The 14,573-nt window shown below is 43.3% G+C and overlaps 2 protein-coding genes across 3 annotated transcripts in view; one reads left to right on the top strand and one right to left on the bottom strand.

Annotated features, from left to right (window-relative positions):
• LOC100351515 (bile acid receptor) overlaps nt 1-14,573 on the top strand; it is a 72,819-nt gene that overhangs the window by 4,632 nt on the left and 53,614 nt on the right. The window lies entirely within an intron of this gene.
• Nucleotides 5,057-13,464, bottom strand: SIKE1 (suppressor of IKBKE 1). Of its 2 annotated transcripts, XM_002715742.5 has the most exons (5): nt 12,698-13,464; nt 12,360-12,465; nt 11,397-11,539; nt 9,237-9,350; nt 5,057-6,373 (listed from the first exon to the last, which is right to left on the bottom strand). In XM_002715742.5, the coding sequence occupies exons 1-5, from the start codon at nt 12,854-12,856 to the stop codon at nt 6,272-6,274; spliced, it is 624 nt and encodes a 207-aa protein (XP_002715788.1). In that variant the 5' UTR covers nt 12,857-13,464; the 3' UTR covers nt 5,057-6,271. The 2 variants fall into 2 exon arrangements, with proteins under 2 accessions (XP_002715788.1, XP_008262842.1); XM_008264620.4 differs by lacking the exon at nt 9,237-9,350 and having other exon boundaries at nt 12,698-12,960.

The following is a 14,573-nucleotide window of genomic DNA, read 5'->3' as shown; positions in this document are numbered from 1 at the left end:
TTCCATTCCTTGGTTCATTCCCAAAATGAACACAATGACCAGGGATGTGCCAGGCCAAAGCCAGGAGCTGAGAGCTTGTTCCAGGTCTCCCTCATGGATGCAGGGGCCACAAAACTTCGGCCATCCTCTTGAAGCTTTCCCAGGTGCATTAGCAGGGAGGTGGATCAGGAGTGGAGCAGCCAGGACTGAAACTGGCACGCATATGGGATGCTGGAGCTGCAGGACATGGTTTAACCTGCTGTGCCACAGCTCTGGCCCTACTACTTCTTAAGTTGGGTGATGAGCCACTGTCTGATCATTTATTGACATGCCACATTTATTCTTTTGTAGATGTTAAATATTACATGGAAATATAAATGCAAAATCATAAAGTAGTCCCAAGTTTATAGATATATGTCAGTTTCTGAAATATACTTTTCAGGATTCTTTGTTACACACAATTCAGGTTAATTTTAAAAATGAGTTCATCATAAGTAATTCTCAGGCTCTCTAGGACAGCCAGGAAACCAGAATTGGAGGCTACTGAGTCGGTAATAATGCTACAGACTTGCTTTCGTGACGATCCCACTGTCTCCAGATGGGTAGACACTTCAGTTTACATCACAGTGGAGACTGAAGGTTGTCACTAAAAATAACCTCAGCAAAACACCTTTGCTGCTGCGCTGTGGAGCCGAATGTAGTGCTCAGTGTTGGTGGTCACCATCCTCAAAGGATCCTACATGGTTCCATTCTTTTGTAACACTAACTTCAACAGTGAAGACATCTGTATCTTCTCTAGCTGCAAAGGAGGCTGGGAAGTGTAGCACTTTCAAATTATTTTGGAGGGGGAAGGTTATGTCTCATTAGTGAGGATTCTTTAAAACACAGGAGTTGGGAGGCAGCAGGGATTGTGGCACTTCAGGTTAAGCTGCTGCTTGGGATGTCCACATCCCGTACTGGAGTGCCAGCTTGAGTCCCAGCTCCTCCACTGTGGTCCAGTTCTCTGTTCATGGGCCTTGGTTGCAGCGAATGAGGACCCAAGTAGCTGAGTCCCAGCCACCCACATGGGAGATCCAGATGGAATTCCTGGCATCTGGCTTCCATTTTGCGGGCATTTAGACAGTGAACCAGTGGATGGATGATCTATCTGTCTCTCTCAACTGTGCCTTTCAAATAAATAATCTTAAAAACAAACAAAATACAAACATATTGGGTAGCTGAAACATAAATGAGAGCTGTCTGTCCCAGTCCACTCTCTTGGCTATATAGTATGAACAGACTCCTTCAGCTTATGGAGACATTAGTCACTTTCTCAGTATTTTTTCGCTTTGCTAACAGAATACTGGCATTTTGGGGGCAGTTATGTACTTAGTACCCTTTTGCAGCTAGAGGTGGCAAATAAGGCAAGAAATGTGTTGGAATGTCTAGGAAAACTTTGGGTAACAAACCCTTTAGATGACATTAGGGGATATAGACAGCTGCACAGGCCACTTCTGTTTTTCTGTCTTCAATATGGGAACATCTGCATCTTCTGCATGAAGGATAAGTCAACACAGTAAGGAGACAGATTTGACATAACTGCACCTGCTCCTGTTTGTAGTATGGTTCACTGATTATTATTCCTTCCAGTTACATATACTCTCATATACCACTCTAGAAAATTAACTATTGTATTTCATTATTTAAGACTTAACTATTGAGGTCATGATAGTTTCTCACATAGGAGCTGTGGTGTTTCTTTTGCACTATTTTTTAAAAAATATTTATTTTATTTATTTGAAAGACAGAGAGATCTTCCATGCGCTGGTTCACTCCCCAATTGCCCACAATTGCCAGAGCCATGCAATCCAAAGCCAGGAGCCAGGAGCTTCTTTCAGGTCTCCCATGTGGGTGCAGGGGCCCAAGAACTTGGGCCATCTTCTACTGCTTTCCCAGGCCATAGCAGAGAGCTGGATTGGAAGTGGAGCAGCCGGACTCAAACCAGAACCCATGTAGGATGCCGGCGCTGCAAGCCAGGGCTTTAACCTGCTGTGCCACAGTGCTGGCCCCTTGCACTATTATTAAAAAATAGATTTTGCTAATCAAGAAACACTTGAGCAGTGTTTGATATTTAGACATTTTAACTGAGCAGTTAAGAACGTGTATTAAGAATCTGCCTTGGTAGTAGCTGACATTGCGGCCCAGTGATGCTGGCATTCCATATGAGCACTGGTTTGAATTCCGGTTACTCCACTTCCAATCCAGCTTCCTGTTGATGTTGTCTGGGAAAGCAGCAAAAGATACCCTAAGTGCTTGGGCCTCTGCCACCTATGTGGGATACCTAGATGGAGTTCTCAGCTCTTGGCTTTGGCATGGCCCAGCTGAGACCCTTACAGCATATAGGGAATGAACCAGTGCATGGAAGATATTTCTTGCTGTAATTCCCTCCTTCTCTGTAACTCTGCCTCTCAAATAAAAAAAATCTTAAAAAAATATATAATAATAATATGAGGTTGGCACTGTAGCATATGGTTAAGCTTCTGCCTGTGGTGCATCCCATATGGGTGCTGGTTTGAGTCCTGTCTGCTCCACTTCCAATCCAGCTCTCTGCTATGGCCTGGGAAAGCAGTAGAAGATGGCCCAAGTGCTTGGGCCCCTGCAACCATGTGGGAGATCCAGAAACTCCTGGCTCCTGGCTTTGGATTGATCCAGCTCTGGCCACTGCGGCCACTTGGAGAGTGAACCAGTGGATGGAAGACCTCTCTCTCTCTTTCTATCTTTTCCTCTCTCTCTAACTCTGCCTGCCTCTCAAATAAATCTCAAAAAAAAAAAAAAAAAAAAAAAAAAACTGCCTTGGCTAGAATCTTAGTTCTAGTTTGACAAATAACCTCTTTGTGCCTGAGTATCTGTGAAATGAGGTACAGTTGCAATGGAGATTGTTTAACATAGTACATGACACATAATAAGGCACTCAATAAATGGCAGTCATTATTGGCAGTACCATCTGTACTTTGTGTGGAGCTAAGGTTTTCTAGTTCTTCTCTTACCCATTTTTGTTTCCACTAGACTCTCAAGTTTGACTAAGTCCCTTTTCTGTGTCCTATACACACTTCCATTGGATTTGTCACACTGCATTGTAATTATATGTATATTTGTCTCCCCTGCTGGGCTTTTCTATGAAAAGCATCTTTTTTTCTTCCCCTGTAACTCTTAATGAAGTTATCAGGGATTGGTGCCGCCTGTGGTGCTGGCATCCCATAAGGGTGCCAGTTCGAGTCCTGGCTGCTCCACTTCCGATCCAGCTCTCTGATATGGCCTGGGAAAGCAGTGGAGGATGGCTCAAGTTCTTGGATCACTGCACCTGCCTGGGAGACCTGAAGGAAGCTCCTGGCTCCTGGCTTTGGACTGGTGCAGCTCCAGCCATTGTGGCCAATTTGGGGGTGAATCAGTGGATGGAAGACCCCCCTCTCTCTCTGCCTCTCCTGCTCTGTGTAACTCTTTCAAATAAATAAATCTTTAAAAAAAAAGTTATCAGGAATTATTACTAAAATACAAATTCCTAGATCTCATCCTCAAATTTTTATTCATGGGTCATTGAATCACTCTGAGGAACAATGAAATAAGCCATGTTTGAATTAAATTAAGTATAAGGAATTCATCTAAGAATTTTATCTAAGGTATTGATGTGATTCATACCTTTTTATTATGAGACTACTGGTAGAGTTACAATGCTCAGTACGATGTGCTAATTACTAATTATTTATAGGAGCTGGTGCTGTGGCATAGCAGGTAAAGCCACTGCCTGCAGTGTCAGCATCCCTTATGGGCGCTGGTTTAAGACCTGGCTGCTCCACTTCCAATCCAGCTCCCTGCTGTGACCTGGGAAGGCAGAAGATGGCTCAAGTGCCTGAGCCCCAGTACCCATGCGAGAGACCTGGAGGAAGCTCCTGGCTCCTGGCTCTGGATCAGCACAGCTCCAGCCATTGCAGCCATTTGGGGAGTGAACCAGCGGATGGAAGACTTCTATCTGCCCCTTTCTTTAACTCTTCCTTTCAAATAAATAAATAAATCTTTAAAAAAATTATTTATGAAAGTCTTATGGCTACTTCACAAGGTTGCTAAATATGTGAAAAACTCTCTGCACTTCCTAATAATTAGACTCATTACTAAGGAAAATAAGCTAGTCTTCTAAAAATGAAGTTTTATTAGGGAAGATAATTTTGTACTACAAAAACCAGTCAAGTTCTGCTACCCACTATAAATAAAACTTTAATTTTCAAATGAAGCATATTTTTCCTCCATTAAATTTTTTTTAAAGATTCATTCTATTATCTGAAAGGCAGAAAGAGAGTGAGAGAGAGAGAGAGAAAAGCAACATAGAGACAGAGATTGATTAATCTTTCATTTGCTGATCCACTCCCGAAGTGGATACAATGGCTGTGGCTGGGCCAGGCTGAAGCAAGGGGCTTCATCCAGGTCTCTCGTGTGGGTGCAGGGCCCAAGCACTTGGACCATCCTCTGCTGCTTTCTCAGGCACATCAGCAGAGAGCTGAATTGGAAGTATAGTAGCTGGGACTTGAACCTATGACCATATGGATGTCAGCATTGCAGGTGACTTAACCTGTGGTGCCAGAACACCGGCCCCCATTCAATTTTCTAACTATCCATTACCTTCATAGCATTAACCCACTATCTCTCTCACTATCCCCCAGTGTAGTGGGCCATTTGATCACTTTACCATTCCAATGAAATTTCACCATGACAGCTGGCATATGGCCTATGGTAATCTGTGTCTTGAATGGACTTGTGGGACACACTCAGGGCACTTAGGACATCAAGCCAAATCACGGGACTCAAAGTATAGTCTTGGATGGAGATAAAAATGTTTGCATTTGAGTTGCTTTTTAGTCAAATTCTCTGCAGAACATCAAACAGAAATTTGATGAATTTTAAGGTGACACACAACTCTCCATTAATGCATAGTAGATGAGCAAAATCCACTGGTATTACTGGGATTTGTTGCTTTTAGGACATATTGGAGAGACTGGAATTAATTCTGTACAGCAGTGCAAAAGAAACTTTACATCACACATAGAACTAACAAAAACCTCTTTTTAATCCTGTCATTCCCATGCAGCATGGTGCTTAATGTTATGGGAAAACATTGATGAGTTTAGTACTCATTATTCCAACTACTTTTTGATAAATCTAAATAATAAGATAACATGAGGTAACTTAGAAATTTGAAACGTGAGTAAACAGACAGGGGAATGAGTTGAGGAGTGAACCTAGTCCACCATCTCAATGCTGCTTTCGTGTTGTCTACACAGCATTATGAATGTAATAATTCTCAGGAGACAATAAAACTCATCTAAAACAAAAGTCAAATACTAGTACTAATAATGAAAGACACCCGAGTAAATAGTGGTTCTTCAGTATAAAATGGGAGTGTTAGATAAATAGAAATATAGTACCTAAGCACTGTGATGTGAATAATTCTATGGTATATTCTTCACACGGGGTAAACTGCCTGCATTGAGGATTTCCTACTAGGACAAAATTGAAAAATGTTGACTCATATTTAATAGAGGAAAAGCCACATTTTTTTAAAGCATTTAACCATGCACACGTGAGTGTGCACATACACAGCCCAAGCCCCTCAGCATTCTCTGAACAATGTGACCACTGCATTGCCCTGGGGGAGAACAGCTGACTTAGATTTTTCAAGTATGTTTCCTGGGGACTAACAATAGGTTCTCTCAAATTAAGAGTAAAGACACCAGGCACAAAGTGCCAACTCTTAGCACCAGAGAGACTTAAACCTTCACAGGATGTTACAAAGAAGAGAATCTGCCCATTAAGTTCTAAGCAGTTGCATTCCTTCTGTCAAGTGGGAAAAAAACCCAGGTTTATGCCAAATAGATTTAAAAAGTTAAATACTTTTAAAAATCCTCATAAGTGTATTTCACAATCCTATATAAAATAAAGTTCCTGTCTTACAATAAAATGCTTGAAGTTCTAGAGATGTGGAAAACAAAAATGAACTGAAAACAGAGCTTATAGAAAATGAAGGTCCCAGGATGAAAATCAGAAGTAGTTTCCTGCAGAAAGGAATGGTGAAATTCACTGTGTATTCTCACCAATACACCTAAAACTGTTTTGTGGACAGCCAATATTAACTGGTACTCTAAACTGTCACGTGGGAAGTTTAAATCAAGTCTGAGGCAAGATACTGAATGGACAATACTCCAATGGAAAGACAGCAACTTCCTTCCTTGATAAGACAATTTCCAGCCATCATTCAGAAGTTCAGTTATTTGATGGCTTGGGAAGCAGTGTCCACTGAATTCTCCTTTCTGACCTGAAGTGACTCGCTGCTGATAGACAATAATTCTCGTAGTTCCTTGTTTTCAAGCTGAAAAAAAAAAAGAGAACAGATACATGTTTATTTCCAGGATTTGTACTGCCAAATTGCATCAGGACAGATTGGTTTGGGCCAGGAAAAGAAAACTTATTTTCATTTTAAGGTTATAAGGAAATTCAAAACACACACACACACACACACACACACACGCTGAGACTTTCCTAAAAGACTACTTATTAATTTAACATTTACTGAGTACTAAAACTGCAAAGAAGAAAAAACACAAAGTCCCTTGAGGAATTTACCATTTGCCATACCCTTCATGGTTCCCACGCGTTTTAACTACTGTTTCTTCAATTTTCAATTTCTAATAATCTTTTCACTCTCTCCTTCCAGCTCTCCCACAGTTTTAGAAAATGAGAGGAGAAAGGTGGCAGGGAACTAGTGCTTGAGCATGCAGGGAGGTACCTGCCAGGTTCATTATGTATGCCATCTTACAGCACTCTGTAAGGGAGGTCTCTTTGCTGACATCCGTATTCTACTCAAGATAAAGATGCTGTAGTTCGTAAAACTCCAAAAACTTGTCCAAATCCAGGTCACCTGGATGTGGTATTGCTGACATCTGTGTCCAATGACCATTTTTTTTTTCTTTCTTAAAATAGTAAGTAAAACTGGTCCCACATTTCCTTAGGACTGTATCCATAACTGAGGTAAACCAGGAATAGTGCAGACAAGGGTGATTTGTTATTTAGCTAGCCACGAAGTCCTTCTTAGGACTTGCCACTCCCTTTGATTCCCAAACAGAGCTTACACTCTTCATCTTCACTCTCTCTACAGGACACTGAGACACCGCACTTCTTCAGCCTCGCCAAGGGGTCAGAGCCCACGGGCAACACACCTTCCACCATTCCAAGTGCTTCCCCGGGACTTCCATCCCTCTCCCAGCACTTGCTCTCATTTCATATCACTTCACTTCTAGTCTTATTCTTCCTGCTGGGTGCTGGGCAGAGAACTCTTTTTCTCTCTGGCAGTTCTTTTTCTTTTCCTTCCTTCTGTTTTTCTTTTTTAATTTAAATATTTATTTATTTATCAATCATTTGGTTCATTCCCCAAATGGCCACAGCAGCCAGAACTGGGTTGGGCTGAAGCCAGGAGCCTTTTCCAGGTCTCCCTCATGGGAGCAGGTGCACAAGTACGTGGGCCACCTTTCGCAGCTTTATCAGGTGCATTAGAAGGGAGCTGCAGGAGAAGTGGAGCAGCCGAGACTTGAACCAGTACCCAAAAGAGATAGCCAGTGTCATAGGCAGTGACTTAACCCACTGCACCACTGTGCCAGTCCAGCTCTCTGGTTTTTCTCAAAAGCCCATTATAACAACTTATAATAAGTAGGACACAAACCACCTACCAAAATGTTTTTCCTTAATATTTTTATGGGAGGCCGGCGCCGCGGCTCACTAGGCTAATCCTCCACCTTGCGGCGACGGCACACCAGGTTCTAGTCCCGGTCGAGGCGCCGGATTCTGTCCCGGTTGCCCCTCTTCCAGGCCAGCTCTCTGCCGTGGCCAGGGAGTGCAGTGGAGGATGGCCCAAGTCCTTGGGCCCTGCACCCCATGGGAGACCAGGAGAAGCGCCTGGCTGCTGCCATCGGATCAGTGTGGTGCGCCTGCTGCGGCGGCCATTGGAGGGTGAACCAATGGCAAAGCAAGACCTTTCTCTCTGTCTCTCTCTCTCACTGTCCACTCTGCCTGTCAAAAAAACAATTTTTTTTATGGGGTACACTAATAATCCAGGCCTTTTTTGTATATTTCTATTTTAATAAAAATATTACACAAAAATAGCTTTTAAAAAATCAAGACTTTGGGGCCGGCATGGTGTTGCAGCGGGTTAAGCCTCCGCCTGCAGTGCTGGCATCTCATATAGGTGCTGGTTTAAGTTCTGGCTGTTCCACTTCCAATCCAGTTCCTTGCTAATGACCTGGGAAAACAAGTGGAACATGGCCCAAGTCCTTGGAGACCCACAAGAAGCTCTTGACTTTGGCTTGGCCCAGCCCCAGCCACTGTGGCCATTTGGGGAGTGAACCAGCAGATGGGAGACTTCTCTCTCTCTCTCTCTCCCCCTCTCTAACTCTGCCCCCTTTTTTGTAAATCAAGAATGTGAGGCTGATAAAATAAATAGCAGTTCCTTGGCTTTGTTCCTTAAAAGCAGTACCACTTTATGTCTTTTCTTCCTTAATTCTAAATAATCTGCCTACACTTGTATTTCCTAGTCATCAACTTTAGGTATTACTCATATGACTTCCTCCTGTGGCAGATGGGGAATACTGGCTCATATAACCTATTCCTTTCACTTTCTCTACTCTCATAGTATCTCAACCTCTAGGCAATTCTTGGTTGGTAGTTTCACAGAATGCTGTTTATTACAACACTGCCTTTTTTTTTTTTTTTTTTTTTGGACAGGCAGAGTGGACAGTGAGAGAGAGAGAGAGAGAGAAAGGTCTTCCTTTGCCGTTGGTTCACCCTCCAATGGCTGCTGCGGCCAGCACACGGTGCTGATCCGAAGCCAGGAGCCAGGTGCTTCTCCTGGTCTCCATGCAGGTGCAGGGCCCAAGAAGTTGGGCCATCCTCCTCTACACTCCCAGGCCACAGCAGAGAGCTGGCCTGGAAGAGGGACAACCGGGACAGAATCCGGTGCCCTGACCGGGACTAGAACCCGGTGTGCCGGCGCCGCAGGCAGAGGATTAGCCTATTGAGCCATAGCGCCAGCCAACACTGTCTTTCTTAAAACGATATGAAGAGTTTTAAGTCGTAAGAAAACAGAAAATATCAATATATTACAGTGATAAGGTAGTGATGGCATATATTCCAGACTATGAAAACTGTGAAATATCATGAACTAAAAATGGCAGCAATCTTACCTCTAATTGGGCTAGCTTTTCCTGAATCTTACAGAACTGGTCATCATCTACCTGAACTGCTTTCCTCATCACTTCTCCCATTTCACAGATTCTGTCAATCTGACTCTCAATTTCCTGTAGAGAAATTAAGAGGGGGGAAAAAAGTCATTCTACAGATATGAAGTGCATGAGAACACATTATTATGATTTTTAAAAGTTCATTTTTTCTATATTATACAAGTTACAATGTAGTTACACTATAATCTGAGTCATGGAAAGTAAAGTCATAATAGAGTGAGCTTATGGCATTCACAAAAAATTTTTTTATTTTAAAGAATTTTTAAAAGGAAATTTGTTTACTTTAGAGGTAAAGAGAGAGAGGGAGTACACTTCTCGCTGATTTGCTGGTTCATTCCCCAGTATCTGCAACAGCTTGGACTGGATTGGGTTGAAGCTGGGAGCTAGGAATGCCATCCAGGTATACAAAGTGGGTGGCAAAATCCCAATTACTTGAGCCATCACCACTGCCTCCCCCGGTCTGCATTAGCAGGAAGCTGGAATCAGGAACTGGAGGCAGGCACACAGACCCCAAATACTCCATGGGACAAGGATATCTTAACTGCCAGGCTAAACGCCTGCCCCATGAATCCAAAAGTCTAAGAACAACTAAATGTTGGACGATATCATCAGGTGGCCATTTTTCAATTAAATTTGAAGACTTTTACTGGCAAGAAGCTTACCACAGACCAAGGTGTCTTTATCCGGTCATATTGCTTAGAAAGTATTTCTGAATGAGCTAAACTTTGTCTCCCTGAAGGTTCATATTTTTCCTTCTGAACCACAGTAAATAACATTTATTTTTATTTTTCATATGAAAGGAATCGAGTATTTAAAATATCCCTTTGGTGGGAATCCAAGTACAGCAGTTAAGATGCTGTATGGGATGCCTGCATCCCATTTCGGAGTGCCTGGTTTCAAGTCCTAGCTCTTCGGCCTCTGGTCCAGCTTCCTGCTAATGTGCATCCTGGGGGCAGCAGAGGAACAGCTCAGGTAGTTGGGTCTCTTTCACCCACATGCACATGGGAGATCCAGACTGAGTTCCAGGTTTCTGGCTTCAGCTTGGCCCAGGTCTGCTATTGTGGGCATTAAATTAGTGGATGTGAGACCTTCTGTCTCTGCCTTTCAAATAAAATGAAAATAAATCAATAAAATGCATCCAAAAGGATCTGAGATGAACTGTATCTTCCACTGCAGCAATTAGTGAGGCTCCAATCTATTGTCCAGGATTCAGTAATAGTACATGTGATTGTATAATGACAACTATGAAGCACTCAATGAACACAACACCAATTACTGGCCTCTCAACTTACATCATTCCCAGCCAAGTGTAGAACTGGGCCAGGTTTTTGTTTTTTAAACCATACTTGTCTTGTCTAGTAACACAATATAATGCTACTTTGTTCATTTTGATAAAGATTTACTGACTGTTTGTTATGTGCCAGGTACTACGTTAGGAATTAAATGAATTCATATTCCTTACAATTAGGGAATTTATAGTTTGGTATGTGCAAGTAATACTCAACCAACCATGAAGATACCTCAAAAAGTTCATGTAAACTAGAATTAAGCAGTTAGTTTCTTTTGGTGCAGTTTTGAAATTCATTCAGTTTTTTAAATAATATGTACTCTCCATGAACTTCAATGATCAGAGCTGCACTGATCCAAAGCCAGAAGCCAGGAAATTCTTCTGGGTCTCCCATGTGGGTGCAGGGGCTCAAGCACTTGGGCCATCCTCTACTGCTCAGGGAGCTGAATTGGAAGTGGAGTAGCCGGCACCCAAACCAGTACCCATATGGGATGCTGCACTGCAGGCGGCCGCTTTACCCACTCTGCCACTGTGGGCACCACCTTCAGCACTACCTGAAATTGCTGGAAAAGCTAAGCATTCATTAACATCTTAAAAACAGATCTTAGCGAAGGATGGAGGGACGTTAGCCCCACTCAAATTAAAGGATCTCAGGAGCCACTCATGCCCTTCTATTCACAGCTTTACAAAGCCACAGCAAATAAACACTGAATGTAATAAACCTGCCTTTTATTTTTTAAAAAAATGGACATGATCTAAAACAATCTCAAGATTTTCATTCAGTTCATTTAGAATTTAGCATCCAAGTTTCTTACTGCAGAGTGAGACTGGTGAGCTTTCAGGACCGGTTCAGCATCCACTGCCTTTTTAGCGACCATTAACTGTAGCATCTGTTTCCGGTACTTGCTCATGATGAGTTCCAAAGCATCCTGGTGTTCTTCCAGGGAAACCCAGAGCTCTACCAAACAGATACAAAACAAAATAACTGAACAGTGAAGGCTGTGAGACAGATCCCAAAGGCTAACTATTGATAGGTGGAATTCGATGACACTCCATGATACTGTGAACCCAAAGTTGTAGCAAACTGAACAGCTAAAGTCTACATGAAAAATAACTTTCTAGGTAGAGGCAGCAGTTTGGCAGAAACAACATGGGGGTGTGTAATCAGAAAAACACCGGCTTGAGTTCAGTTCTGTGCCTTACTTGCTTACCACTCATAAGTAACTCATTTAACTTCTCTGAGCCTGTTTCTTAAAGGCACTGTATAAATACCTGGCTTGCCTACCTCAAAATGAAGACAGGAGACTACAGGGTAATAACATATACGAAAGCCCCCTGTAAAGCGCTGTACAACTAGTACTATTAACGTCGTTAATAATGCACTCATCAACCTAAGAATGCAAATATATATTCTGAGGATAGAATTCCACTCTTCCATCATGTGTAAGAACATATACAAAACCTTCGAACTTAACATCAGGGTTCATTACGTTAATATCTAAACATTCAACTTTAAGCCCTTAAGGATATACAGTGTCGTCATGCAAGCCTCCATCTGGGGGTACCTAAAAAAGCCATGCAATAATTCAATTCAAGCAAGCGTCTCTTTGATAAGCTGCTTATAAAAACAAACCTTGGAACGGGTAATCTAACAAGCTTCTTACTGGGCCAGCACACGGTAACTTTCCTAGTAAAAGTACTGACCTGAAAATACATTTAGGGTAGTTTCGCCACTCCCAGACGTGAAACAATCCTAACCACACAAAGGCCTGACTCACCTCTGTTTTCCTGCTGTAAGTCTCTAATCTGTGTGTTTTCTTGGGACAGCAGAATGTGGGGTTTGTATTTGGACATATCCTTCACATCGGATGCATCCTCTTGATACTGCACAAACAGAGACAGCCTAAGCGCACTGTAAACAGAACTGGGGCAGACGCAGCTGAAGAGGCAGGAGTCAGAGCGCCAGGGCAGGATCACCAGCCCCTACCCTGCAGAAAGGTCTTCCTGCCGCCCTGAGACCAGGGATAAACTGCGGGCCGAGGTCCCCCGTCACCTCGCTCTCCACTCCTCAAGCGCCCAGAACCCCAGGGCCCTGGTCCGCTACCCTCCGCCTGACCTGGTCCGGAAGCGCTGTCCCCGCCTCCCGCATAGCAGCCACTCGCCGGTGCAGCGCCGCCGACTGATCCACCAGCGACTCGGCGGCCGCATCGTGCTCCCGCAGCCTCTCTAGCAGCGTCTTGGCGTCCGTCAGAATCTTCTCGATGGTGCAGCTCATAGCGGCTGCCGGACCCAAATCCCGGCCAGTTCACCTACGCTATTTGCTCAGCTCTCCCTTGAACCTGTCTCCGCGACACAAGCGTCACTTCCGGTACGTCGAGAAGCGCCTGCGCAGTGGCCGCCCGGTCCGCCGGGTGACCTGCAGTAACCTGCGGCTTCCCTGCAGCCCCGCCCGGCGCGGAGCCCGAGGCGTGCCCTTGCCACGCCCTTGCCACGCCCTTGCTTTCCCGTTCCCACAGCCGGGTGGTCCAGCTCAGCAGTAGCGGGATGAGCCTGAACTCCTCTCCCTGTTGGTTTTGATTGATGTCGACTGTTTTTCTGTCGTGCCTGGCTTTTTCTTTTTCCATGTAACTGTTAACAAAACTGTAGTAAAACACACATTACGATGTGCCATCGGGATCGTTTTTCGTGTACAGTTCAGTAGTATTAAGTACATTTCCAGTGTTCAAGCATCCCAGCATCCATCTCTGGAACTCTTCATTTTGTGAGACTGAAACGCTGTACCCTTTAAGGAAAATTATTACCATTCAGTATTAGGGTCCTTGATTGAAATTAAATAAACAATCACTTAAATAAAGATATCTGGTAGCAGAAAAAAAAAAGCAAAACAAATGCCTTTTCTTGTTTCTGTTATCACCTTTCACCCACTATTAGAATCATAGGATTGGGTAAGAGTTGGCTGCATTTGGCCTTAAAAAAAAAAGAGGTATAAAGGATTTAGGGTGTACCCTGTTCATTTCCGGCCTCTCCCCACCCCCAGCCCCTGCAAACCACCTTTCTATTTTCTGTCTATGAATTTGACTAAGCACCACATATAAGTGAACTCATATGGCATTTTGTGTGTGTGTGTGCGATTGCTTATTTCACATAGAACACAGTGCTATATGGTTAATCCATGTGAGTATTGTAATGTGTCTACATTTCCTTCTTTTTAAAGGCTGAATGATGCTCCTCTATGCAAGTGTGTATATACCACATTTTGTTATCCATTCATCTGACAATAAACACCTAGGTTGCTTCTACCTTTTGACTGTTGTGAATGATTCTGTTGCAAGTATCTCGCTGAGGTCCTTCTTAAAGCTCTTTTGGAGACATGGATTTATTTACATCTGTGGATCTATATGTTTGGAATTGCTGACTCATCTGTTAATCCAACTTAGAATTCTTTGAGAAATCATTGTATTGTTCTTCACAGAGGTTGCACCACATTACACTTCCACAGTGTACAAGGGTTCCGATTTCTCCACTTCCTTGTTGACGCTAATTATTAGCATTATTGTTGGAAATAGTCACCCTAAGCGGTGTAAGGTGGAGTCATCATTATTTTCTGCTTGTCCCGTCAATTTGTTGTGGCTGTTAATTCAGTTAGAAAATTGGAAATAAACTAACCAGAATAGCAATGACTCATGTGTTGTTATATTGATTTGCAAGTGTTCCAATAGTTGTTCCTCTTCAGAAATTTTACATCTTTTTTTTTTTTTTTTTTTTGACAGGCAGAGTGGACAGTAAGAGAGAGAGACAGAGAGAAAGGTCTTCCTTTGCCATTGGTTCACCCTCCAATGGCCGCCGATCTGATGGCAGGAGCCAGGTGCTTCTCCTGGTCTCCCATGGGGTGCAGGGCCCAAGCACTTGGGCCATCCTCCACTGTACTCCCAGGCCACAGCAGAGAGCTGGCCTGGAAGAGGGCAACCGGGACAGAATCTGGTGCCCCAACC

Source organism: Oryctolagus cuniculus, chromosome 7 (assembly GCF_964237555.1).
Source record: "Oryctolagus cuniculus chromosome 7, mOryCun1.1, whole genome shotgun sequence".
In the NCBI taxonomy this organism is placed as follows: domain Eukaryota; kingdom Metazoa; phylum Chordata; class Mammalia; order Lagomorpha; family Leporidae; genus Oryctolagus; species Oryctolagus cuniculus.
Note: the sequence above shows the minus strand (reverse complement) of the source record. Positions and strands in the feature narration are given on the sequence as shown.